Source organism: Rhinopithecus bieti, unplaced genomic scaffold (genome assembly GCF_001698545.2).
Source record: "Rhinopithecus bieti isolate Rb0 unplaced genomic scaffold, ASM169854v2 scaffold_6908, whole genome shotgun sequence".
Lineage (NCBI taxonomy): Eukaryota > Metazoa > Chordata > Mammalia > Primates > Cercopithecidae > Rhinopithecus > Rhinopithecus bieti.
In genome coordinates, this window is record NW_016805193.1 from 263 (window position 1) to 24,746 (window position 24,484).

The window sequence follows — 24,484 nt, forward strand, 5'->3', positions numbered from 1 at the left end:
AGGCCTATGCAAGGCCATGTTCAACCAGTGGTGTGGACGGGGGACACTGACCCTTGTGGCACAGGGGGGGCAAGAGCCCAGGAGACTGTGTGGTTCATCCTCAGCCTCTCCTGATGCTTCCAGGGAATGTCCATTTTCTTTTTTTTTTTTTTTTTTTTGAGACGGAGTCTTGCTCTGTCGCCCAGGCTGGAGTGCCGTGGCACTATCTGGGCTCACTGCAAGCTCCGCCCCCTGGGTTCACGCCATTTTCCTGCCTCAGCCTCCCGAGTAGCTGGGACTACAGGCGCCCGCCACCTCGCCCAGCTAGTTTTTTGTATTTTTTTTTTAGTAGAGATGGGGTTTCACCGTGTTAGCCAGGATGATCTTGATCTCCTGACCTCGTGATCTGCCCGTCTCGGCCTCTCACAGTGCTCGGATTACAGGCTTGAGCCACTGCACCCGGCCGGAATGTCCATTTTCATAGAAACTTAGAGATAGTGTCAACAGTAAAGAGCCTGCCACCTGCCCTGGCCTGGGGTCCCATGAGTAAGCAGCTCTACAACAGCACAATACAGTGGGAAAACTCACCCATAAAATGCTGACCAGGGCTGGCCGCAGTGGCTTGTGCCTGTAATCCCAACACTTTGGGAGGCAGGTAGATCACAAAGTCAGGAGTTCGAGACCAGCCTGGCCAATATGGTGAAACCCCGTCTCTACTAAAAATATAAAAATTAGCCAGCCGTGGTGGCAGGCACCTGTAGTCCCAGTTACTCAGGAGGCTGAGGCAGGAGAATCTCTTGAACCCAGGAGGTGGAGGGTGCAGTGAGCCAAAACCGCGCCACTGCACTCCAGCCTGGGCAACAGAGTGAGACTCCGTCTTGAGAAAAACAAACAAAAACACTGACCACACCCCTTCCTGTCCAGAAGCTGTGATACCGCAAAAACCCATCCACCTTTTTAAGGAAGGTGCCTGAGATACTCCGGATTCTCTGGCTTGGCCTGGACAATCAGGGCGTCCGTGGAGCCCCAGAGGCTCTCCCTGCTCCCCCAAGCCTGAGCCAGAGAAGCCCTGGGGCCTGACATGCAGCCCCTCTATCCAGCAAGGCCAGGCCCCCCGCCTGGGCAGGAGGGAGATGTGACAGCCAATCTCCTTCCCAGATGTCTGTCCCCTTGGGGGTCTCAGCAGCAGTGTGGCTGCTCTCCAGTGGAGGGAGAGGCCCAGGACAACCTGACCCAGGTCACCTCTCCTCCCCTTCCCATATCCAAGGAAGGTGTGCAAGGGCCCAAACGGTATAGGCAAGACCAAGGCCAGCAGAGCTCACGGGACAGAGATGGAGACAGGACCACAATGAGGGCACAGGGAGGGTCAGCAGAGTTGCACACTGGCCTCTGAAGACCCAGCCCCCAGGCTCCAAGGTGACCAGATCTCACATAGCATTTCTGTTCCATGGGGTAGTGCAGGCTGCTTGAGGAAAATACCTGCAGCACAGCTGGGGAGGAGAAGGGGGGGAAGGGGGATGGGAGGGGGGACAGTGCGGGGCACAGCCAGTGACCTTGAAGGATTTAGTGCACAGGGTGTCAAGGTGCCCCCAAACACACGCCACATGCTACCCCTGCTGCCCACGAAAGGCCTCAGAATGCTCGCTCCTGCCCCACATCCACGCTGCTCAAGTCCAAATGAAGTCCTTCCTGTGGCACAAGAGCCTGCTGCCTCCACCACCACCACCTGAGTCCCAGGTGCCGCAGGGCAGACGGGGACCCAGGGACAGAGACCAGAGCGGACACCCCTCCTGGCACCGATGGCTTTCACCCAACTGGATCAGAAACATGCTTGGCAACCAGAGATTAAATTATTCACATTGCAGTAAACTTTTTAAGGTCTCTGAGAGTTACAATAGGAACATCATGTGCAAAACTGACAGCTGTCCAAGGGCCCAGCCAACAGGACTGGCTCTCCCTGCCAGCTCGACCAGGCCCTCCCCGAGCGGGGACACGCTGCAGGGCTTGGCTGAGCCCTGGTGGACAAGGCAAAGAGCCTTCCACCCCGCACTGGGGCTCGTGTCCCTCAGCAGCTCCCTGCTCCTTCACAGTAGAGGACCTGGGCCACCCGCGGCCACCTGCGCCTGGAGCCTCTCCCTGGCCCCAACCAAGGGCTGACACGCAGGTCTGGGCAGCTCCTTCTGGGAAGGCCTACGATGACTGTGCAGAAGGTGTGGGTGCCCCCCGCCCCATCCACTGCCCATCATGCTGAGTCCTGGTCCATGCTGCAGCCCAGCGCCTCAATGTCGCTGCTGATGTCTGAGATCATGCGGTCCCACTCATCCCCCTCTGAGGGCGCTGAGCGGTCATCAGAGCTGCCCGTGGCCCTGTTCCCGTTGGTGGTGGAACTGGATGTGGTGCTCAGGGCCCGCCGGTGCCTGCCAAAGCTGTCGGTGATGATACCGCGGCCATCCTTCACGCCAATGGTCTCCAGGAAGTTCTCGAAGTGCTGACTGTCCTTCTCAGGGATGAAGGGCCTCAGACCTGCAGACACACAACACCCAGCATGGCACCTCCAGTTCGGCTCAGCCCACTCAGCTCTTCTCTCAGGGCTCAAAGCCCCCTGACAGAGCCACAGCTGCCCCTGGTGCATGGCCTTGAGGACCCTGATGCCATGCTCACTGCATCTAGCATCCTGGTTGAAATCATGCTTCCTGGGGCCAGTTTGGCTAAAACCTCAACTCTGACAGGCACTGCTGCTGGCCCTGAGAGCTTACTGCCTCTGCCACAGGCACACTCCATGGCCTAAAGGCACCAGCACAGGCTAAGAACCTGTGGTCTCCTCTCATTCTCTATCAGTCCTCACAAAGTCCTCATTTTACAGTAGGGAAAGCTGAGGCCCAGAGCAGTCCTCGAAGCCGCCTGCTGGCACCTGGCAACAAGGGTGCAGTCCTCGGAGGCAGGCCTCATGCCAAAGTCCACTGTTTCCCTGCCACGGCCTGAGTGGCTGCCCCAACTCAGAGGGCTGCCCTCTTATGTGGGAAGCCTAGTGTGTCTCTCAGAATCTCCACTCCCTGCTGTGGAGGGACAGACAGAGTCCCATGCCAGGAGACGACACAGGACGCAGCACAGAAGGGGTGGGCACTGCTTAGACAGAACCTGTTGTACACACAGGCTGCCCCAGCCTGCAGCCCTTCATGCTTCTAAGAGCAGGGAGCCCGGGGTAGGCAGTCCATGCTTGCCACTGCCAGATCGGTACAATGGTAACAAACTCACCTTCCTTGGTTTGCGGGGAAAACAGGCCCAGGACCCAGAAGCCTTCAACTAGCTACTAGCAACAAACTACTGCCAACTTGCTGTGTTCTAAGTGTCGGCAGAGGGAAACCACAGCTAAGTCACCATCCCTGAGAGGTGTGGGGCCAACATCCAACTCTGCTGCTCAGACCACACAGCCCTCTAGCTGCACTGACCTAATGTGCTGAGCTTTTTGGGGGGTCTTGGCAAACGCTGGTCCTTCCGCCTTGAAGTCTTACACATTCACCAAAACCCAGGTGTCCCTGGCTCCTCCAGCACTCTTCTCCTAAATCTCAGGGTTGTGTTCACTCCCAGCCCCGCTCCTGGGAGATCTCTGTTGCTTCCTGGCAGGACCCACCCAGCTCAGCCTGAGTTCCCAGGAGAATGAAGGCCTGTTGGTGGGCCCCCAACAGTCCCTGGGAAAAGCCCTTCTGACTAATCACAGCAGATTCCCCGATCTCTGGACTGTGCTCTCATGACCATCTCTGGTTCAAATCTGCCATCCCTGATGGAGCCCCTGCTGCACCCACTGAGGGGTCCGTGTGCACATTCCCAGGAGGGATCAGCCTCCCCAAGCCAGGTCTGGACAAGCCACCCTCTTTCCGGGGCCCACTCACCAAGCAGCAGGAACTTGCGGCTGTCCCCGTAGAGCTGCCGCAGGTTGATGCAGAACTCGTGGATAGAGGCCCCATTGCGGTACTCGTGCAGCAGCGCTGCAAACTGCTGGATCTCCTGCGACGACAGCTTGGTGCGCAGCTGCAAGAGAGCAGAGCCAGGTGCAGGGCTGGGCACAGTGGGCAAGAGTCGGCACTCGGGCCCACCCTGCGACAGCCACTAACCCCAGCCAGAGCACCAGCTGTCTCTGGCTTCACCTCTGCACAGGCTGGGGCATCAGAATGCCCACAATGTGTCCCCATCCTATCATGCTGGCACGGGGCCCACCCAGAAGAGGACCAATGGCACCGGGCAGCTCCACTCTCCTGAGCCTGGAACACAGAGTGCATGGGAGGACAGGAGCCAGCAGGGCAGGGTGGAAGTTGGCAACCTGGTACCGGGCCAAGCCTGTGCCCTCTAGGCTACACACAGGCAGATTAGGAAGACTTGAGTTTTCTATGACAGAACTATATAAGATGGGAAGGATAAAAGTGTCTGGCTGGCCGGGCGCGGTGGCTCAAGCCTGTAATCCCAGCACTTTGGGAGGCCAAGACGGGCGGATCACGAGGTCAGGAGATCGAGACCATCCTGGCTAACATGGTGAAACCCCGTCTCTACTAAAAAAATACAAAAAACTAGCCGGGTGAGGTGGCGGGCGCCTGTAGTCCCAGCTACTCAGGAGGCTGAGGCAGGAGAATGGCCTAAACCTGGGAGGCGGAGCTTGCAGTGAGCTGAGATCCAGCCACTGCACTCCAGCCGGGGCGACAAAGCCAGACTCCGTGTCAAAAAAAAAAAAAAAAAAAAGTGTCTGGCCATGTAGCCTTGCAGAGGCCACCGTTCCCTCCCCTCCCCCAGGACCCAAGCACAGGCCGGCAGTCCAGTCCTGATGGCCATAGCACCCCCAACTCAGCCCCACTGACTCATGCTCTCCTAGACTATCCCCGGGAAAAGGTGGTGATGTCAGCAAAATTGACCAACAGTGCTAGGCACTGCTCCTCCTCCTCCTCCCCTTCTCCGCATCCACCCTAGGGCACCCCCTCCCTCAAGCAACCCAGCGCCCCTGCAGCAGAGGCCTACCGTCAGCATGTAGTCCTGCAGCAGTTCAGTGGCGCTGGCGCTCAGCTCACTCTCACTGATGGTCTTGCCGTGGGGTGACGCACCACCCACATCCACGGACTCAGGGAAGCAGCTGCGGAAGAATGTGGTATGTGACCGGGTGGCTTCCCTGACCCTCCGTCCCACACGTTTCAGGAAACCTAGTCCATGCTGTGTGTGTGGGTCACTGTCCCTGAACAGAGGAATGTGAGTGATGATGATGGTAAGAGGAGAGCTGGCTGAGGTGCAGGGTGGTCAGCTTGGCCTGGTCCTGGGGCTCCCCGGGGGTGCGGCTCTGAGGTGGGCTCTGAGTGAAGGGAGGGAGTACATAGGTCAAGGTGGTGGGCAGCATTGTTGGGAGGGGGAAGCGAAAGGCTCAGAGGGAGGAGCCGGGGTTGTGGGGTGGCAGGAATGGAGAGCACCAGTGGGCTGAAGTATTACAGAGGCTCAGGCAGTAGCAGATATGGTCTGGAAGGCCAGCGCCTCGGCAGGCTTGGACAGGGGAACAGCTCCATCCAACATGCCTATTACAAGCTCACTCTTGGGAAGCCATGGGAAGGTGGGCAGGGAGAGACCAGAGGGACAGCAAGGGCTCTAGAAGTCTATGAGAAGAGGGCGGCGAGTCAGGCCTCAACCATTCACTAAGCTGGGGACAGTGGGTCTGGGGATGGCTTAGCGAGGGTGGGCTGAGATGGGGGCGCCGACTGGCTGCAGCCTGGACAACACCGGGCAATGCACTTGGTGCGTGTCCCACCGCACGGCTTGGTGGCATGTGCACTCACAAAGTGCTGGCTTCCACCTCGTAGGTCTCCTTAATGTCCACTTTTGTAGAAGAGTCATCTGTAAGGAAGATGCAGAAAACTAAGATGACTTTCAGGGACATGGTAGGGAGGCATTTTGAGTCCAGCCCACTGCTGTATTTATAGGAGACAGCGGCACCCCTGGCCTTCAGGGACCCTGCTGTCCTTCATCAAGCTGCCCACACTCTGGAATGTGCTGTGTGCCTCAGGGCAGGGGCCCCCAGACTTAAGCCCACATACACCCCTCCTGGGGATCCTGGCAAATGCAAATCCTGCTGCGGCTGGGCTGAAGTTCACATTCACCCATGGCCAGAGTCAACAAAAGCTGTCTTTGAGGTATCACTCATGTGCCACGCAGGGTTACTGGGGCTTTGTCTCCTTTAACCCAGGCACATATCACCCCTGTCTTCACTTGTAGACGAGGAAGTCAGTCAAAGAGATTACACAACTTGGCCCAGGTCACGCAGCAGAAACCACAGTCAGAGCCGGGCAGTCTGACTCCCCACCTGAACCCAGCGAAGCCACAGGATTCCTGAGACCCTCAGACCAGCAAAGGGTCAACACTGAGCAGCTACATTCAACAAATGACATTAGGTCTGCGTGACACAGACTGTAATTTGCTATTCCAAACCTGAGGAAGGCACATTTCCACACCAGCGCAGGCACTGAGTGAAAGCTTTGTGAGTGAGGCAGGTGAGTGTTGCGGAGAGGGTAAGATTTTAAATGGGAGCAGAGGGGGAGACTGGGAGATAAAAGGGACATTTCTGGCACTAGGAACAAGCTAAGTATGGAGAGCAGAATAATGACCCCCCCAAAGATGTCCACATCCTAATCCCTGGAATTGGTGAATGTGTTACCAATTTCAAAGGGAAATAAAGGATGCTAATCAGCTGACCTTGAAATAGGGAGATGACCCTGGAGAATTTGGGTGGGCTCAATGTGATTGCAAGAGTCCTGAAATGCAGAGGAAGCTGAGAGTCAAAGGAAGATGTGACTGTGGAAGATGTCACGTGGCTGGCTGTGAAGACAGAGGAAGGGCCATGAGCCAAAGCATGCAGCCGCCTCTAGGAGCTGGAAAGACAAGGAAATGGCTTCTTCTCTGGAGCCTCCAGAAGGAACCAGCCCTGTGGACACCTCAACTTTAGCCCAGTGGGACCCACATTGGACTCCTAATGTATAGAATTATAAAAGAATATATTTCTGCTGTTTATGCTGCTATGTTTTGGCATAGCTGGAGTAGAGAGAACACAGCAAGCAATACTCCAAGGCAGAAATAAGCAGAGAATGCATGCATGTGCGTATGGGTGTGCGTAACGTGTGCACATCTGTGTGTGGATCCCAAGGGGAGGTCTTGGGAAAGGCTGGCAGGGGAAGAAGCCCACTTCAGCAGCCCTCAGTAGTGGTGTTACATGATGTGTTTACTTTGTGAAAATTCACTCAACTGTACATGTATGACTTGTGTAGTTCTCAGTAAAAAAAATGATTAAAGAAAAAAAAGGCCCTTTGGGAATTTTAAAGCACAAGGGCCAAACCAATCACACTGAAACTGAATGGCAGTTGGATAAATCGTCTGCTACTCATATGGTACATTCCTCTGGATATGCTGTTGACTTCTAAGCCTCCACTTCCCCATCTCTAAAATGGGGATGAAGACTGCACCTAACTCACCGGGTCACTGAGGACTAAATGAGACGGAGAGCCTGCCTGAGAGCTCAGCAGCTGTCCGCTCTGCAGCTGCTGTGCCAACACAGGGCGTAAGGTGCCCACAAAGGGCTCTGGCACCAGCAGCAAGAAAGGGAGGGAGGAGGCACTGAGGAGCAGCCCTCACACCAGCACAGGCTTCCCCAGGGTTCTCCACCATTTACTCTCTTCATTGAGATGTGTGTTACTGGGGAAAGGGTAGAGGGCTGGGACTTATCTCCATAAAAAGAAGAAATTGCACTCAACAAGCCACACTGTTTCCAACAGCTTTTTTTTTTTTTTTTGGTATTTTTAGTAGAGATGGGGTTTCTCCATGTTGGTCAGGCTGGTCTCGAACTCCCGACCTCAGGTGATCTGCCCACCTCAGCCTTCCAAAGTGCTGGGATTACAGGCGTGAGCCACCGCACCCGGCCTCCAACAGCTTTTTATGCACCTGATTTATGTAAACCATTAATCCTCAATAAGTAACACATCTGAAAAGATGATGTTTTGAAGACTTAACTCAAGTGAGCTTGCTGATGAAGTGTTTTCAATGGACTAACAGACTCCTGAAAATGCTGTGTGGGTCATGCAGGAGGAGGCAGCTCTGGGGTGCCTTCGATTCTTCCCCATCTGCCACTGCTCCACCACTGCCAGCTGACCTCCCAGGCAGCCTGAGCAGCTTCCCATGGGTCTGGCCATGGTCCTAGAAGGAGTTTCACATTAAGAGTAGCCATGGTCCGGGCGTACCGAAAAGGAGGCTCCCAGATCCACTCTCAGCCTCCCCAATTCCATCACAGGCCCCAATGCTGGCAGCCTTCTCCAGGCTCTTTGTTCTGAGTTAAATGAAGTGACTTTAGCCACAAGTGGTTCCAAAAAAGTGTTCAAAGACCCCAAATGTATTCCAGGAAGCCATCGTGCTGACCTGGTGCAACTCGCTCAAGGACAGGTGACATTTCTGCCTTGATGAAACCCTATGGGCTAATGTGAACAGCAAAGTCTGGGAACAAAAGGCCACCATGTCACGGCAGTAACTGCGCTATTCCAGGAGTAACTCATGGGAAGCTGGGGGCCACTGCAGTAGCCCCTTCTGTCCCTGCTCCCACCCGCTGCCCACTCTCACTCAACATACCGCTGTGCAGGGACAGGTGGTGGGTGGGGGTGGAGGCCCCATCAAATATCGCTCTGTCCAGAAAGTCGATGGTGGACTCCGTGTAAACAACCTGGAAGACCTGGCCTAGCAGACAGCAAAGCTCCTCAGCAGCAACCTGCAGTGGGGGACAGCAGCTGCTCAGTCAGTCTGGCTGGAGACTGCGCCTTCCCAAGCAGCTTCCAGGATACCTGGGGCAGCCCAGATGCTCAATCAACATGAATGAAAAGCGGATGCCAGAATGTGTCCCTCTGCCTTTCACTGATCCAAAGGGGTGTCAAAAGGGAGACCTAGCCAACTGCCCCAGGACTCCATCTAGGACTGCCACATGGCCCAGGGGTGGTTTTGCAAATGTGAGAGGACTGTGCAGGGCACAAGTGTTAGCTGCCAGCCCTACGTCCTCTTTCCATTAACCTGACCTGTCAACACCCTCACAACCCTATCCCAGCCCAGGAAAGAGGTGAGAGGAGATACCATCAGTATCATAGCCCACCTGGAGGCGTTTCTAACAGCTAAACAGTTTTATTAACAGTGTGCTGTCTAAAGCAGAGGCTCTCAACTGGGGCAATTTTTGTACCCCTCCTAGGGGACATGTAGCAATATCTGGAGATATTTTCAGCTGTCACAAGGGGAGAAGCTGGGATGCTGCTCAACACCCCACAATGCACAGGGCAGCCTCCCACAGTGGAAAATTATCGGGCTAAAAATGACAGTAGTACCAACACTGAGAAATGCTCATTACAGGATATTTAAGGTGGGTGGTCACTAGTATCCATTTTACAGATATGGAAATTAAACAGAAAGGTGTTAAGTGACTGCCAAGCCCCCACAGCTATTGGGTGGCTGAGGGGGCCCCAAACCCTAGCCTACAAGGGCCCGGCCCTTGGCTCTTCCAGGTGGTGAGTAATCTATAAGCACAGTCCTGAACACCAGGCAGGTCTAGGATGCAGCTCCCAGGCAGGTGACTGCCGCTGCCTGCCCATCAGCGTGGGGGCACCTTGAAGAATAAGCAAAAAGCTTAGTAGCCAGGTGGTCTCAGAGAAGGTGCTGGGGCTTGGAGATAGGAGGGTCGGAAGGCACAGGGGTGGGAACCGTTAGGGAGCCTGGGTCTGGGGCAGGACCTGGGATGCAGCCATGGGTAGAGGAGCTGTGGGCAGGGCCAGGATGGGGGCAATGCCTGGGGCAGGGCTAAGCAGAGAGGTGGGGCTGGGCGGGGACTAGGGTGAGGCGGGGACAGGCAATGGCAGAGGAAGTAGCTGGGGCCAGGGCAGTACCCAGCACTGTGCTGGGTATGGCCAGGGTGGGGCCACAGGCGGAGCTGGCCATGAGCAGGGTTTGGGAGGAGCCAGGGACAGGACTCGGTTCTGAGTGAGTGGGGCGAGAAAGTCTCACCTTGCTCTCTGTAGCCAGGATGACCAGGCAGCATGCCTCCACGGGCCCAACTGCACTCTCCGACAGGGAGCCTGCACTGAGACCTCTGGAACTTTCCGCACACAGACTCTGGCTGGGGGAGATCCCTGGGTCCTGGGCTAAGAAGTCAATACCATCTCAGGTTAGTGCAGTGAAAGGGCAGGCATGGGGGCACTTGAGGCAACAGCTGAGGCCGCTATGGAAACAGGCTGAGAGGACCTTTACCTGGCTCAGGCACCCACAGAACGACCCGGGTGAAGGGCCTGCACCAGACACACCTTGCTTCTCTAAAGAAGGGTGGGAACACACGACCCCTGAGCTCCAGGGCACTAGAGCTGCACGTCATCCTGTAGTTTCACATGCTTCAAGTTCATATACAACAGACCACATACACAACTCTGAGAACAGTCACCTCCAGGAGGTTTCTATGTGTTCTGAGGGAGTTCCCTTCTTACAGATGGGTAAACAGAGGCAGGGGGAGGTGAAAGGCCAGGACTGAGGGCGTGTGAGCTGCACTGTCCACGTGGCAATCTAGATGGTCAGACCCCAGTGCCCTTGTTTCTAACATCCTACCCATCGCCTCCCTAGACAAATGAGGATCTCTTGAAATACATGGAGTAACTCAGTGGTTTTCCTGACAGCAGGAGGGAGGCCCATCGCCAGAAAGCAGGGCTCTTACCATCAGTTCGGACCACCCTGGGAGGACTTCAGGACTGAAAACAAAACCTAGAAGTGCCACTAGTGCCAGGGTGTTGGAGGGCAGGCCAGCCTCAGGAGGGAGAAGAAGGCTGTCCCAGGCCAGGTGCAAGATAGGCGCATGTGCACAGACACGGGCTCCATAAGGGACTGTACCTCAAACCCCAGAGTGAGACTCCTGGGGCTGCTCTGTCCCTGTGGCAGCCACTGGCCACAGGACTACTGAGTATGCAAAATGTGATGAGTCCACATTGAAACATGTGAGTGCAAATTATACACAGGGTTTCAGAGGTAGACAAAGAAAGAATGCTATGTAGCTCAACAATTTTTATATCGATTATATACTGATGTGATAATGTTTTGGGTACAGAGGGCTAAATAAAATATATTATTGAAAATAATTGGCCAGGCGTGATGGCTCATGGCTGTAATCCCAGCACTCTGGGAGGCCGAGGCGGGTGGATCGCCTGAGGTCAGAAGTTCAAGACCAGCCTGGCCAACATGGTGAAACCCTGTCACTACTAAAAATACAAAAAATTAGCTGGACGTGGTGGTGGGAGCCTGTAGTCCCAGCTACTCGGGAGGCTGAGGCAGGAGAATGGCATGAACCCAGGAAGTGGAGCTTGCAGTGAGCCAAAATCGCACCACTGTACTCCAGCCTGGGTGACAGAGCAAGACTCCGTCTCAAAAAAAAAAAAAATTCACTTGTTTCCCTTTACTTTTTTTCTTTTTTTGGTATGAGTTTGCTAAGAAATCTCTACTTTTTAAACATTTTTTAAATGTTGGCTCCCTGGTGTGTACCTGTGGCAGTTCTCAAGGAAGCAGGGTGGGCAGCCTAAGGATGCGGGCAGCAAGTTGTATGCCTCTCCTGTATCATCCAGGAAGTGCTACTGTGGGTGCACGGGTGACCCTGCCTCATCTGGCACCAACTCAAGTCACCGCCCTCCAAGCAGTTCCTGCCACATGGACCCTATTGCAGCTAACCTGGCCCCCAACTTCCCCGTTCCTGTGCTATCCCAAATACCAGGGTACTTTTGGTCCAAAGAGACACAGAGACTTGCTTGCACACAGCAGGCACTGAGTAAACGTTAGCTATTCACCTGCCGGTCTCTTAAGTTGAGAACTCTGGATTCCTAATCCTAAATACAGCATGGCGGCCCAGCGCAGTGGCTCATGCCTGTAGTACCAACACTTTGGGAGGCTAAGACGGGAGGATTACTTGAGGCCAGGAGTTCAAGACCAGCCTGGGCAACACAGAGAGACCTCATCCTTAACAAAAAAAGTTAAAATATTTTAAAAATTAAAAAATAAACACAGCATGCCTCATGTAACACAGGAGACACAAAACTGCTCCAGTGCATCTGCAAAACAAGAAAGATGGCCCCAGGACCCAGGGATTCACTCTCTTCCTTTAAATCAAAAGTTCTCTCAAAGACCAGAGGTCCTGTTTTCCATCTATTTTTGGAAAGTTTCTCACTATGGCGTTCATTCTCTCTCCATTTAAAAAAATCCGTTATCCATTTCCTTTAGCAATGTGTTCTAATAATTAAAGCTGAGAAACTGTCATGCAGGAGAAGAAATAAAGAGGGGGCCTATCTCCCCTCCCTACCAGCTTGAAACACCTACAGGAAGCCAGTCAGAAACCAGTCTCCTCACTCCTTGTCCCTAAGGATGGCCCAGGCCTAAGGCCTCCCGCAGGGTCCAAAGGTAGAAAAACAGGAGGGTCACCATGGTGTTGGACAGTATGGCTAGAAGTAGCCACCAAGCCAGCCTTCTCAGCCAGACAGGGTGAGTAATGTACATGTGTGTAGGTGTGGTGTGTGCCTGTGTTGGGGAGGATGTATGCAAGTCTAAGCTACTGCTAAACAGAGAACAAAGCAGAGCAACAGTCACCTTCATAAACCCCACCAGTGTTCCCTGTGTAGTTTGTGACCACAGCAACTCCAAGCATCTAGACTCACAGGCTTTCTGTGGACAGATCTCAAGAGCGCACTCAGGCTGGCAGCTTCATGGCTCAAGGGGTCAATAATGAACACACTCACCAGATTCTCAATGAACTACTGACCTTAAATGGAACAACAACTTCCCCTCTCTGCTACCTCAAACACAGTGTGTGGTCTAGGCAGACCCACTGTGACCCCTTCACACCCTGCCACTGGACCTCTGGAAATGAAAGGCTTTGGGATCAACCCAGTCACCAGCAGAGATCCAAGGAACCCAGGATACTGTCCCTACCACAACGCCAGCTTTAAAACTCAGGACTGGGAGGGGCAAAATACAGGGAGGGTGAACCATGATCTCTCCCCTCATCCTCAGTGGCATGAATGCCTGGGCTGGAAGCCACTGGAAATTAATGGGCAGCTTGGGATAGGGTCCAGTGAGGCATCACTGTACTCACCACAGCCAAAAATAACATTCTGCCCAATTCTGCCCAATTCTATCCCATTGTGAAAGCAGCAGGCAGCAAGGACACACAGAGAGTAACCTCTATGACCAAGAACTCCTGGGAGGTCTGGGTCTCATCTTTGCTGTCCTTGCTTTAAGGACACTGTGCAGAGCTCAAAATGTCAGTCAAGCTGAAGTGAGGTCCCTACCCACTGCATTCTCTCTAGGCTCCACCACACCTAGGCAGAGAGGCAACTCCAGTGTACCCAGTGGGAGTCAACAGGAGCCCCGCCGGGCAGAGGAACAGGATATCAGTCCTAAATATTGTATCCCAGTATTGTTGAGTTCCCAAAGGCTCTTAGTGTGCCAGTGACTCCCAGTGTCTGGTAACTGATCTCAAGCCCTCTTCTGGCTGATCTCAGAGACAGGAAAGCCAACTCTTGGTCATGACAAACAGCAGCACCCAACACAAAGCTGCAAAAACTGTCTCCAGAACTTCATGAAATTCACACATGTACTCCTTAGGACAAGGACCCTCCTGACCCCTGACCTCCTGTACCTGTCTTCAGGACCACCAGGTGCGCGGCGTCATCCCGAACATAGGAGACGGCGGCGATGTCATGGATGGGCACCCTGAGGATGATATCCTCCCCGTCCCTCCAGGCCAGCTTGACGTTGTATGCAGACAGGCTGAGCACAGCATCGTGCTCCTGAGTCAAGTGTCCCGGAAGCTGGTGGGCTCTCTGGAAAGAACCACAGGGCGTCAGAAATGCAGACTCAGCTGTCAACCGGCATGGGGCTCTTCTCCTGAGAATATTGTGCTGGCCGATGTCACACATATGACAAATGCTGAGTGAATAAGGTCAGTGTTATTCCCCTCAGAATAGTGCTTGTTCCAGGGACACCAATGTGTTCAAACCATTTGGGAGATTCTTCTGGAACTGCCTTCAGATTCGGACTTACGGCACGTGGTTTGAAATATCTTGAAAATGTAAGTTCTGGAAATAGCCCAAAATCACATTGAGCAAGTCTCGAGAATCAAGTTAATGTCCATACTAAGGAATAGTCTTTATGGCCAAGAGCCAAGTGTACCCATAATGTGATGAGACTGGCTCATTCCTCACAGCCACGAGGCCAAGTGTACAGGGACCAAGCGCTGGTGGGGGCTGAGGGCTAGTGCACAGGGTTAAGAGGATAGGGTTACCTTTGCATTGTCTATGAAATGCAGGATTTCAGTCCTACTGGAGGGATTCAGGTATCCTGGTATGGACGTTAACTGACCTAAATACTGAAAGAAAGTGAAGAAAAAAAATGCCATGAGAAATGGGAGCTGAGCCAACACCACCATCACTACCGCCGAGAGCACAAACCAAGTGCTTCATACTCAGGCCACCAGGCCCATGGGTCTCCAATCCGGCTCATGTGGAGGGCCAACTCTAGGAAGAGAGTCCTGGGTTCTTACAGAAATCTCTACTGGCTGAGGACAGTGCTGCTCCATCTCCTACTATTCTACAGTGAAGGTCATCATCAAAAGTCCTACAGTGGACATCCCAAACTACTAGTACCAAAACTACTAGTTTTGGTAGAATCCGTATTCTAAAACAGGGATGGCCAGTGTTTTCTAGTCACTGCTGAGGAAACTGAAAACAATGGCACCATGCACAACTTCACTAAAAAATAAACTTAACTCAATTGCAAAAGTCAACGCAGCTGAGAAATGAGCATAAATAGAAAAATGAAGTGGTATGGTTTCAAAGTGTCCCCCAAAAAGCATGTGCTGGAAACTTAGTCCCCAAATGCAACAGTGTTAAGGATGGGGCCTTTAAGAGGTGATTAGGCTGGGTGCAGTGGCTTAGGCCTGTAATCCCAGTACTTTGGGAGGCCAAGGCGGGTGGATCACCTGAGGTCGGGAGTTCGAGACCAGCCTGACCAACATGGGGAAACCCTGTTTCTACTAAAAATACAAAATCAGCTGGACGTGGTGGATCATGCCTATAATCCTAGCTACTCGGGAGGCTGAGGCAGGAGAATTGCTTGAACCCGGGAGGCGGAGGTTGCAGTGAGCCGACATCGCGCCATTACACTCCAGCCTGGGCAACAAGAGCAAAACTCTGTCTCAAAAAAAAAAAAAAAAAAAAAAAGCTGATTAGGCAACAAGAGCTCTGCCCTTGTGAGCAGATTAATGCTGTTATCCTGGGAGGGGGTTTGTTATCTCAGGAGCAGGTTCCTGATAAAAGGTCAAAAAATGAATTTGACCCCCTTCCCTCTCCTGCCCTTCCACCTTTCGCCCTGGGATAACATAAGATGCAGATGCAGCCCCTCACCAGCTGTGCCCTTCAACGTTAAATCTTCTAGCCCCCAGAACTAAACGATTTTTTCTTTTTTTTTTGAGACAGGGTCTCACTCTGTAACACAGGCTGGGGTGAGGAGGCGTGATCTTGGCTTACTGCAACCTCTGCTTCCCAGGCTCAAAGCAATTGTTCTACCTTAGCCTCCTGAGTAGCTGGGACTACAGTGGTGTGCCAACACACCTGGCCTAATTTTTGTAGAGACAGGGTTTTGTCATGTAGCCCAGGTTGGTCTTGAACTCTTGGACTTAAGCAATCTGCTCACCGCAGCCTCCCAAAGTGCTGGGATTACAGGTGTGAGGCACCATGCCCAGCCTAGAAATTTCTATTCATTATAAATTTCCCAGTCTGTGGTATTTGTTATAGCAGCACAAAACAGACTAAAACATTTAGTAAACAGGTTTTTTTGGTCACACATGGCTGTGAGGCACTTGGCTCAGCAAACCTCCATGACACAGGGCCTCAGGTGCAGAAGGCTGTGGGCAGCAGCACTGTACCTGCTGTGCTCCTGCCTGTATCTTACCAACCACCATAACATTTTTAATGTTCCTGTTTTTTAAAATGGGTTGCTGATTCTTCCCAAGAACAGGCTTCTTGCACTCAACATTTTTCAGTTGTTCATTACCTCACACAGTTAAGTTCTCTATTAAAAAAGAATGAAATTCCAATTTCTTGTCTGGCTTGTAAAGGGCTCAGAAGTCATCACTCCCATCCTCACAAGAAAGCTGGCAAACTTACAATCAATGACTGTTCTTAGATCCATCAGATAATTGAGGTCACACGAAAAAACAATAACTCCAAAGATGGAGAGACAGATATGCAATGCTAAGAATCACAGCTCATTGTGCAGCAGAAACCCTAGAGCCAGCACCAGCGGAGAGGAAAGGGGAACTGATAAATGGCAGAGACTGAACATGGACCAGTATGAGACAAAAACTCCAGGGGAACAGTCACTGGGGAGGTCCCCATACCAGTCTGAGTTTTACCACTAGGAGCCCCACCAGGCTGTCAGGGTGAGACTGGAGAAACATCTCCTCATACTCTGGCAGGAGGAGGGAAAATACATCATTTAAAAGTATAACCAGGCCAGGTGTGGTGGCTCATGCCCATAATCCCAGGACTTTGGATGGCCAAGGCGGGAGGTTTGCTTGAGGTCAGGAGTTTGAGACCAGCCTGGGAAACATGGTGAGACCCTATCTCTACAACAACAACAAAATAGTTGGGCATGGCGGTGTGCCTGTGGTGCCAGCTACTCAGGAGGCTGAGGTGGGAGGATCATTTGAGCCCAGGAGGTCGAAGCTGCAGTGAGTCATGATGGTGCCACAGCACTCCAGTTTCCCAACCAACATATAAAGGGCTCAGAGGTCATCTCAAAAAAAAAAAAAAAAAAAAAAAAAAAAAAAAAAAAAAAAAAAAGAAAAGGAATGACCAGAGCATTCTGTTATTCTTAACAAAGGCCTTTCCTCAAGGAAAACTATTTTACCAGAGCCTAACCACCTAGGGGTAAGGAAACACCCAATTCTTGCCTCCTCTATCGTTTATGTCTCTCCTAAGGAGGAGGAAAAAAACAAAACTAAGAAGTACATGTGAAGGCCACGGCCCAGGGACACAGGCTCACTAAAACACTGAGACCTAATTCCAGGACTACAGAACACTTCCTCTCCCCTGAAAGCCTCATCAACAGGACCCCTGTGTAGTAACAGGGATGCACACCTACAAGAACTGCAAGCTTCAGACTCTATTTAAGAAGGAACCTTGAAGAAAACCCAAAAACAATGGAACACAAAAACAAGGACACACAGGAGATTTTATCCCCCAGCATCTACAAGGGCAGCAAACAGTAAACACAGCCCAACTCCCAGCCAGACAAACATACCTCACACTAAGGCCTATTAACCCGATGCCTAAGTTCCTCATATCAGAAACAGACTCAGACATGGTGGAGATTTTGGAACTACCAGAGTGGGAATTTAAAACAACTATGATTAATATGGTAATGGCTCTAATGGAAAAAGTAGACATCATGTAAGAACAGACAGGCAGCATAAGCAGAGATGGAAACCCTAAGCAACAATCAGTAGGAAATGCCAGAAAACAAAAGTCCTGTAACAGCAATGGGGACTGCCTTCGGCAAGCTCAAGAGGCTGGACACAGCCAAGGAGAGACTCTCTGAGCTTAAGAATAAGTCAACAGAAACCTCCAAACGTGAAAATCAAAGGGAAAAAAGAATGAAAGAAAGAAAACAGAATATGCAAGAACTGTGGGACAGTTACAAAAGGTATAACATATGTGCAATGAGGATATCAAGAGAAAGAAAAGAACACAATAACTATTTGGAGTAATGAGAGCTGAGAAATTCCCCAAACTAATGTCAGACACCCACCCACAGATCCAATGAGGTCAGAGAACACGAAACGGTAAAAAGCAGGGAATCTACACTGAGGCAAATCACATCAAATTGCAGAAATCAAAGACAAAAAGAGAATCAGAAAGGAAGACTATCTCTTCTGCAGAAATCTGGAGATTTTTTCCACAGGAAAAAAACACCCTACCTATAAAATAGCAAGAAAAAGAATGACACTGGACTTCTCTTCAGGAACCATCCAAGCAAGAAGATATTTGATTCTGTATCCAGTGAAATTACCCTTCAGAAGTGAAAGAGAAATGATTTTCTCAGAAAACAATAACTCAGTGATTTAACATTTCAAGAAAAGTTAAAAGAACTTCTTCAGAGAGAATGAAAATGATATAGTCAGAAACTCTGATTTATGTAAAGGGGAAAAGCATCAGAGAAGAAATAAAGGTAGGTAAAATTAGTATTTTTTTTCTTATTTTAATTGCTCTAACACATTAACAGTTTGTTCAAAATAAAATTTGTGTATTGGGTGACTGTAGCCTAAGGATAAATGAAATAAATGACAGCAATGTTATAAGCAGCAGGACGAGTGAATTGGGAATACTTGGTTACAAGGTATTTGCACTACCTGTGAAGCAGCACAGCATTATTTGAAAGTGGATTTTGATTAGTTGTGAATGTATATTGTAAACCTTAAGGCAACCACTAAAATAAATATATATATACACACACATACATTTTTGAGACAGGGTCTTGCTCTGTCACCCAGGCTGGAGTGCAGTGGCACGATCACAGCTCACTGCAGCCTCAACCTCCTGGGCTGAAGCGATCCTCCCACCAGTAGGTGAGACTACAGGCACATGCCACCAGGCCCAGCTAATTTTTGTATTTTTTGTAGAGGCAGACAGGGTTTTGCCATGTTGCCCAGTCTGGTCTCGAACTCCTGAGCTCAACTGATCCGCCCACCTCGGCCTTCAAAAGTGCTGGGAATACAGGCATGAGCTACCACACCTAGCCTGTATTTTTTGGGTTTTTTTCTTTTTTTTTTTTTTTTTTTTTTTAAGAGACAGGGTTTCACCACATTGCCTAGGCTAGTCTTAAACTCCTAGGTTCAAATGATCCTCCTGCCTTGGCCTCCTGAAGTGCTGGGATTACAGGTATGAGCCACCATGCCTGGCCAAAAGTTTTAAATAAAATATTAGCAAATTGAATCCAATAATGTATTAATAATTATATACCATGATCAAGCGGGATTTATCCCAGGTGTGCAAGGCTCATTCACTGTTCAAATATCAATCATTGTAGCGGGGGTGGTGGCTCATGTCTACAATCCCAGGATTTTGGGAGGCCAAGACAGGAGGATCACCTGAGGTCAGGAGTTCAAGACTAGCATGGCCAACATGGTGAAACCCAGTCTCTACTAAAAATAAGAAAATTAGGCTGGTCATGGTAGCTCACACAATTAAAAACTGGGCAAATGACTTGACACTTCTCTAAAGATACACAAATGGCCAATAAGCCAAGCCTAATTTTCAACATCAATAGTTATTAGGGAAATGCAAATCAAAACCATAATGAAATACCACTTCACACCCACTAGGATGGCTACATTTTTTTTAATAGTGACGGGGGTGGGATCTCACTTTGTTGCCTAGGCTGGTCTTGAACTCCTGAGCTCAACTGATCCTCCTGCCTCGGCCTCCTGAAGTGCTAGGATTACAGGCATGAGCCACCACACCCGGCCTAGACTGCTTTTTAAAAAAGGGAAAATGACAATTGTTGGCAAAGATACGGAGATATGGAAACCCTGTGCATTACTGGTGGGAATGTAAAATGATACTCCTGTGAAAAGCAATATGGTGGTTCCTCAAAAAATTAAACACAGAATAAGCATATGATTCAGTAACTCCACTTCTGGGTATATATACAAAATAAAAGCAGTGGCTTGAAAAGACATTTGTACACCCATGTTCATAGCAGCATGATTCACAATCAACGAAAGCAAGAAACAACTCAAATGTTCATTGACAGATAAGTGAATAAACAGAATGTGGTCTATACATACAACGAAATATTGTTCAGCCTTAAAAGCAACGGAAATGCTGACACATGCTACAACATGCGGTAAGTGAAATAAGCCAGTCACAAAAGGACACTGTGCTAAGTGAAATAAGCCAGTAACAAAAGGACAAATATTGTATGATTCCACTCACATAAGATACCTAGAGTAGTCAAATCATAGAGACAAAAAGTAAAGCAGTGGTTGCCAGGGGCTGTCAGAGGAAGATGGAGAGGCATTGTCTAATGGGAACATGGTTTCGGTAAGAGCTGATGGGAAGCTCTGGAGATGGACAGTGCTGATGGTTGCACAACAGTGTGAATTGATTTTACGCCATTGAACTCGACACTTGAAAATGATTAAGATAGTAAATCTTTTTTTTTTTTTTTGAGATGGAGTCTCGCTTTGTCGCCCAAGCTAGAGTACAGTGGTGCGATCTCAGCTCACTGCAACCTCCGCCTCCCGGGTTCAAGTAGTTATCTGCCTCAGCCTCCCAAATAGCTGGGATTATAGGCACCCGTCACCACACCCGGCTAATTTTTTTGTATTTTTAGTAGAGACGGGGTTTCACCATCTTGGCCAGGCTGGTCTTGAACTCCTGACCTCGTGATCCACCCGCCTTAGCCTCCCAAAGTGCTGGGATTACAGGCGTGAGCCACCGGGCCTGGCTGATAATAAATCTTATGTATCTTTTACCACAATAAAAAATTTCATCTTATTAGTTTTATTCAATAATTTCATTTGCTATCCCTCCTAGTTTTGCATCAGCCACAAATATTATTCTCTGTTCTCAAAAGGGTAATAAAAAATATTGACTACGATGGGGTCATATGTCAAGTGCTTTGCTGAAACAAAAGTACCCTGGAATTAAGTTTACAGAATTGCACAGGAATTCTCCCTGGCCTCCCTGTGGCTGGGGTGACACGACATCATCATCACTATCTTGCTTTTCTTTGGTGTTATCCAAAATCTGGCCATGATGCTTCAAAAACTCAGGCTCACAGACCTCTAAAGAGGATTCACGATTTCTTCCTATAGGGATGAATCTTTACTCATTTGAGATTTCTTTCACTGTGAAATATTTATATTAGTAAAACAACTTTTATCAGTAAAGAAAAAGTACAGCTGTAATCCTTGTTCTAATATCTGAATAGGACACAGTATGTATGCCTCCTGGACAGTTCTCACAACGGGCTCCCCATCTGCCCTGGGAAACCCTGTCTCCTGGGTGTCCCCTGGCCAACACCCAGTGCCCCTATGGCAATGCCATGCCCAGCCTACACCCACTGTCCCAGCAAGCCAAGAGCACAGCTACGAGAGAGAGGACCATGGTGAAGCAGTGAGAGAGCAAGGGGACATCTGACCAGCCAGCCATCAGCTCCATTAGTTCTGAGATTAGTGAAAGAAGACAGTATGGCCAGGCAGCCTCTCACACACCGTTGCCTGACTGCCAGCCACACAGCTCCATGCTGGCAGGCTCACCCCCTCCTCAAGCACCTTGTCTAGGGGTTGGGGTAGGGGAATCGGCTCTAAACAGAAAGTTCTTCTAAAAATAACTTCTGACAAGATACAATGGAAGTGTTTTTTTGTTTGTTTTTTGTGTTTTTTTTTTTTTAATATTGATACCAAATCAGTCTCCCAATAACTTCTCTTTATTGGCCTTGATTGATAAGGTTCCCATGGCAGGGTCTGGGCCCTGACAGGGAAGGAACAGGATTCTGAGATTTGGGATGGGGATAGCTGGGTAAATGCCTTTGAGAAACTTAGTCCTCAAATTCTTCTTAAAACTATGCCTATAGAAGTGACCTATCCCCTTTTGTTGTACGACAGAAGCCCCCCCCCCCCCACACTCCTTGCTTGAATATAACACATAGGCCTCAAATGAAATGGGACTCTCATGAGATAATGCTTGCTCTCCCCAGAATCTGCCCTGTCCACTTCTCATGGCTGGGACTCGCTACAGGATGTGCCTAACGAGTTCTCACAGAGCTGGAGAATATACCTGGGAGAGGACCTCAACGTGTTGGATCCAGGGGGACAGAATATTAAGCTGAATGGGAGATCTTCTCTACTAGGGCACATACTATAACACAGCATTTAACACCCTGAGTGGGGGGTCCAGAGGCCGTTCTCAGATACTGCTGGCAGGCTCTTCAAGTTCAGCATAAGTGATGACTCATATTAAAGCAGAGATTGTGAGACTGCTGTGGCAAAGTGGATCCAGGTATCGAAAGGCTCGGAAGAGTGGACATACTACAATTGACCTACAAAATGACAGGAAAGCCCACCAGTGGCCCATGTCCCTCAGGAGAATATGATGGCATTCCATCAACCATGGCACTAATGAGTGTGCAGAAGGGCCATGGGCATCACTGAGAAGCTCTGTGCTGGCCGGCCTCCAAAGGGGAAGCTAACCATCAGGTGTGCTTGTACAGAACTGGGTTCCCCAGGAGCAAGGGGATAACAAGACTCTCCCTAGCAGAAGCCAGGGAGCAGCACTGACTCGCATAGAGCAGGTGTAGGTGTCAGCCAGTAACAGGCAGCAAGGTCAAAATAGCAGCCAGGGGAGCCTGGGCTCCATGCAGGGATCTATGGAGACAGCTCACAGAATGCTGGAGTTTCCATGGGCAGGACAGATACGAAGCCAACAAGGGTGCTGCTTAATATATATAAACAAGAAAAACCAGAACGGAGTAAGCAGAAGGCTAAGGTGAGCTTCTGCAATGCAAAGTGTCAATTCCTGACTCTGTTTCTAGATCTGGAGCAGCTCTCAAACTCAGACACACTGACTGAAGGAAAGACCAAGCCTGCGTGGGAGTCAATCTGCAACACCAAGGCAAGTACACGACACAGTGATTTCCCCAACGACACAGTGATTTCCCCAGCGCTCCCCAAAGCGACTTCATTCACCTGGATAAAAGTACCATGGGAACTGAAAGTCTTCAGAGGTTTTTGAAATAGAGGGTCTGAGACGATGCTGATACTTAGGGACCCAAACTGTCAACAAGGTCCTCCACAGAGTAGGAACATATGGGAGTCAGATAACACATGAAGCCCAGCCAGGTACACCTCAAAGTGCATCCACTGGATAAAGACTCAACTGGTGGCCATCTGCCCACTTCCCTGAATATAAGAGACGTAATACAAGAGGAACGGACATACTTAGCACTTTGTAGAATCCTCCTATTGGTCCTCTGATCTAAAGAATAAGAGCTACTGAAGTAGAAAAGGCCATTTGGAAGCCCCTGAAATTTATCCTGACCCCTGACCCCTGGCCATAGTAAATCAAAAACAGTATCATTTCCCAGTGGGAAAAGCAAATTAATGCTGCTCTTGAAAACGTAAATGAAACAGGGTAGGGGTCCCCATCTCATGCCCAGTCTGGCTCCTATAGAAATTATGGTGGGTAAACTGTGGTAGATGACTGTAGACTGCCACAAACTGAGCTAAATGGAATCTTTACTCAAGTGAATAAATAATCTTGGGTACATGGTTTGTAGCTATTGATGTGGTAAACACTTCTTCCTCAAAACTATCAGGAACTGCTGATGTTCCTGTAGGATGGACAACAGTACATGTTCACGTTCGTACTGCAAGACTGTGCTAAGAGTGCCAGCTGCAGGAACAGGTGGCCCAAACCCAAACACTTTCCAGCAGAGGTGTTCTGAAGCCTCTCCTGTAAATTGCACCCACAGCCTCAGAAAGGGTTCCCAATACACAGCTGACAGAAAGAAAATCCCAAGCGTGGTTCACATACTTAGATACAAGCAAATACACTACAACCCTTCACCGTGGCAGACCTGCCGGCAGGATACCAATTCTGCAGCCCTGATAAGGCATCATCCCCTCAAAGAGACCAACCAGTTGTCCTGTCTGCCGGCCAGCTGAATACTTCAGAACTCCTTTGACCCTGCAATAAGAAACAATTGTTCTGGCAAAAATTAGCACATGTTCCACATAAGGGTTTGCCTCTCCTGCCTGCAACAGCTGCCAAACTACTCTCCAAGGGCTTGTGGGGCGTGTGGTTGCCGATGTGGGACAGCATGTACCATCACCTTGGATCAAGGGACTCAGTGCTAAAGGAGGTACAGCAGCAGGCACATGACCATGGAATTCAATGTCCCATAAAACACCCTCACGCATGTAATCCCAGCACTGTGGGAGGCCGAGGCGTGTGGATCATGAGGTCAGGAGATTGAGACCATCCTGGCTAACAAGGTGAAATCCCGTCTCTACTAAAAATACAAAAAATTAGCCGTGTGTGGCCAGACGTGGTGGCTCACGCCTGTAATCCCAGCACTTTCGGAGGCCAAGATGGGCGGATCACGAAGTCAGGAGATCAAGACCATCCTGGCTAACACAGTGAAACCCTGTCTCTACTAAAATACAAAAAATTAGCCAGGCGTGGCCGGGTGCAGTGGCTCACGCCTGTAATCCCAGCACTTTGGGGGGCCGAGATGGGCGGATCACGAAGTCAGGAGATCAAGACCATCCTGGCTAACACAGTGAAACCTCATATCTACTAAAAATATAAAAAATTCGCCGGGCATGGTGGCATGCGCCTGTGGTCCCAGCTACTCGGAAGGCTGAGGCAGGAGA

General features: G+C 50.3%; 1 protein-coding gene across 9 annotated transcripts in view; it reads right to left on the bottom strand.

Moving 5' to 3' along the window:
• Window positions 1-1,807: 1,807 nt before the first annotated feature.
• CCM2 (CCM2 scaffold protein) overlaps window positions 1,808-24,484 on the bottom strand; it is a 79,528-nt gene continuing 56,851 nt past the window's right edge. For 4 of the 9 annotated variants that reach the window (XM_017871652.1, XM_017871645.1, XM_017871644.1 and 1 more), the window contains 9 exons: window positions 14,327-14,410; window positions 13,682-13,865; window positions 10,024-10,160; window positions 8,614-8,749; window positions 6,697-6,819; window positions 5,784-5,841; window positions 4,984-5,095; window positions 3,870-4,008; window positions 1,811-2,502 (listed from right to left, as the gene is read on the bottom strand). In XM_017871652.1, coding sequence (XP_017727141.1) covers window positions 2,222-2,502; window positions 3,870-4,008; window positions 4,984-5,095; window positions 5,784-5,841; window positions 6,697-6,819; window positions 8,614-8,749; window positions 10,024-10,160; window positions 13,682-13,865; window positions 14,327-14,410 — 1,254 coding nt within the window. In that variant the 3' untranslated portion in view covers window positions 1,811-2,221. Of the gene's footprint in view, window positions 2,503-3,869; window positions 4,009-4,983; window positions 5,096-5,783; window positions 5,842-6,696; window positions 6,820-8,613; window positions 8,750-10,023; window positions 10,161-13,681; window positions 13,866-14,326; window positions 14,411-24,484 lie in introns of all 9 variants that reach the window. The other 5 variants (XM_017871654.1, XM_017871651.1, XM_017871649.1 and 2 more) reach the window with 3 other exon arrangements.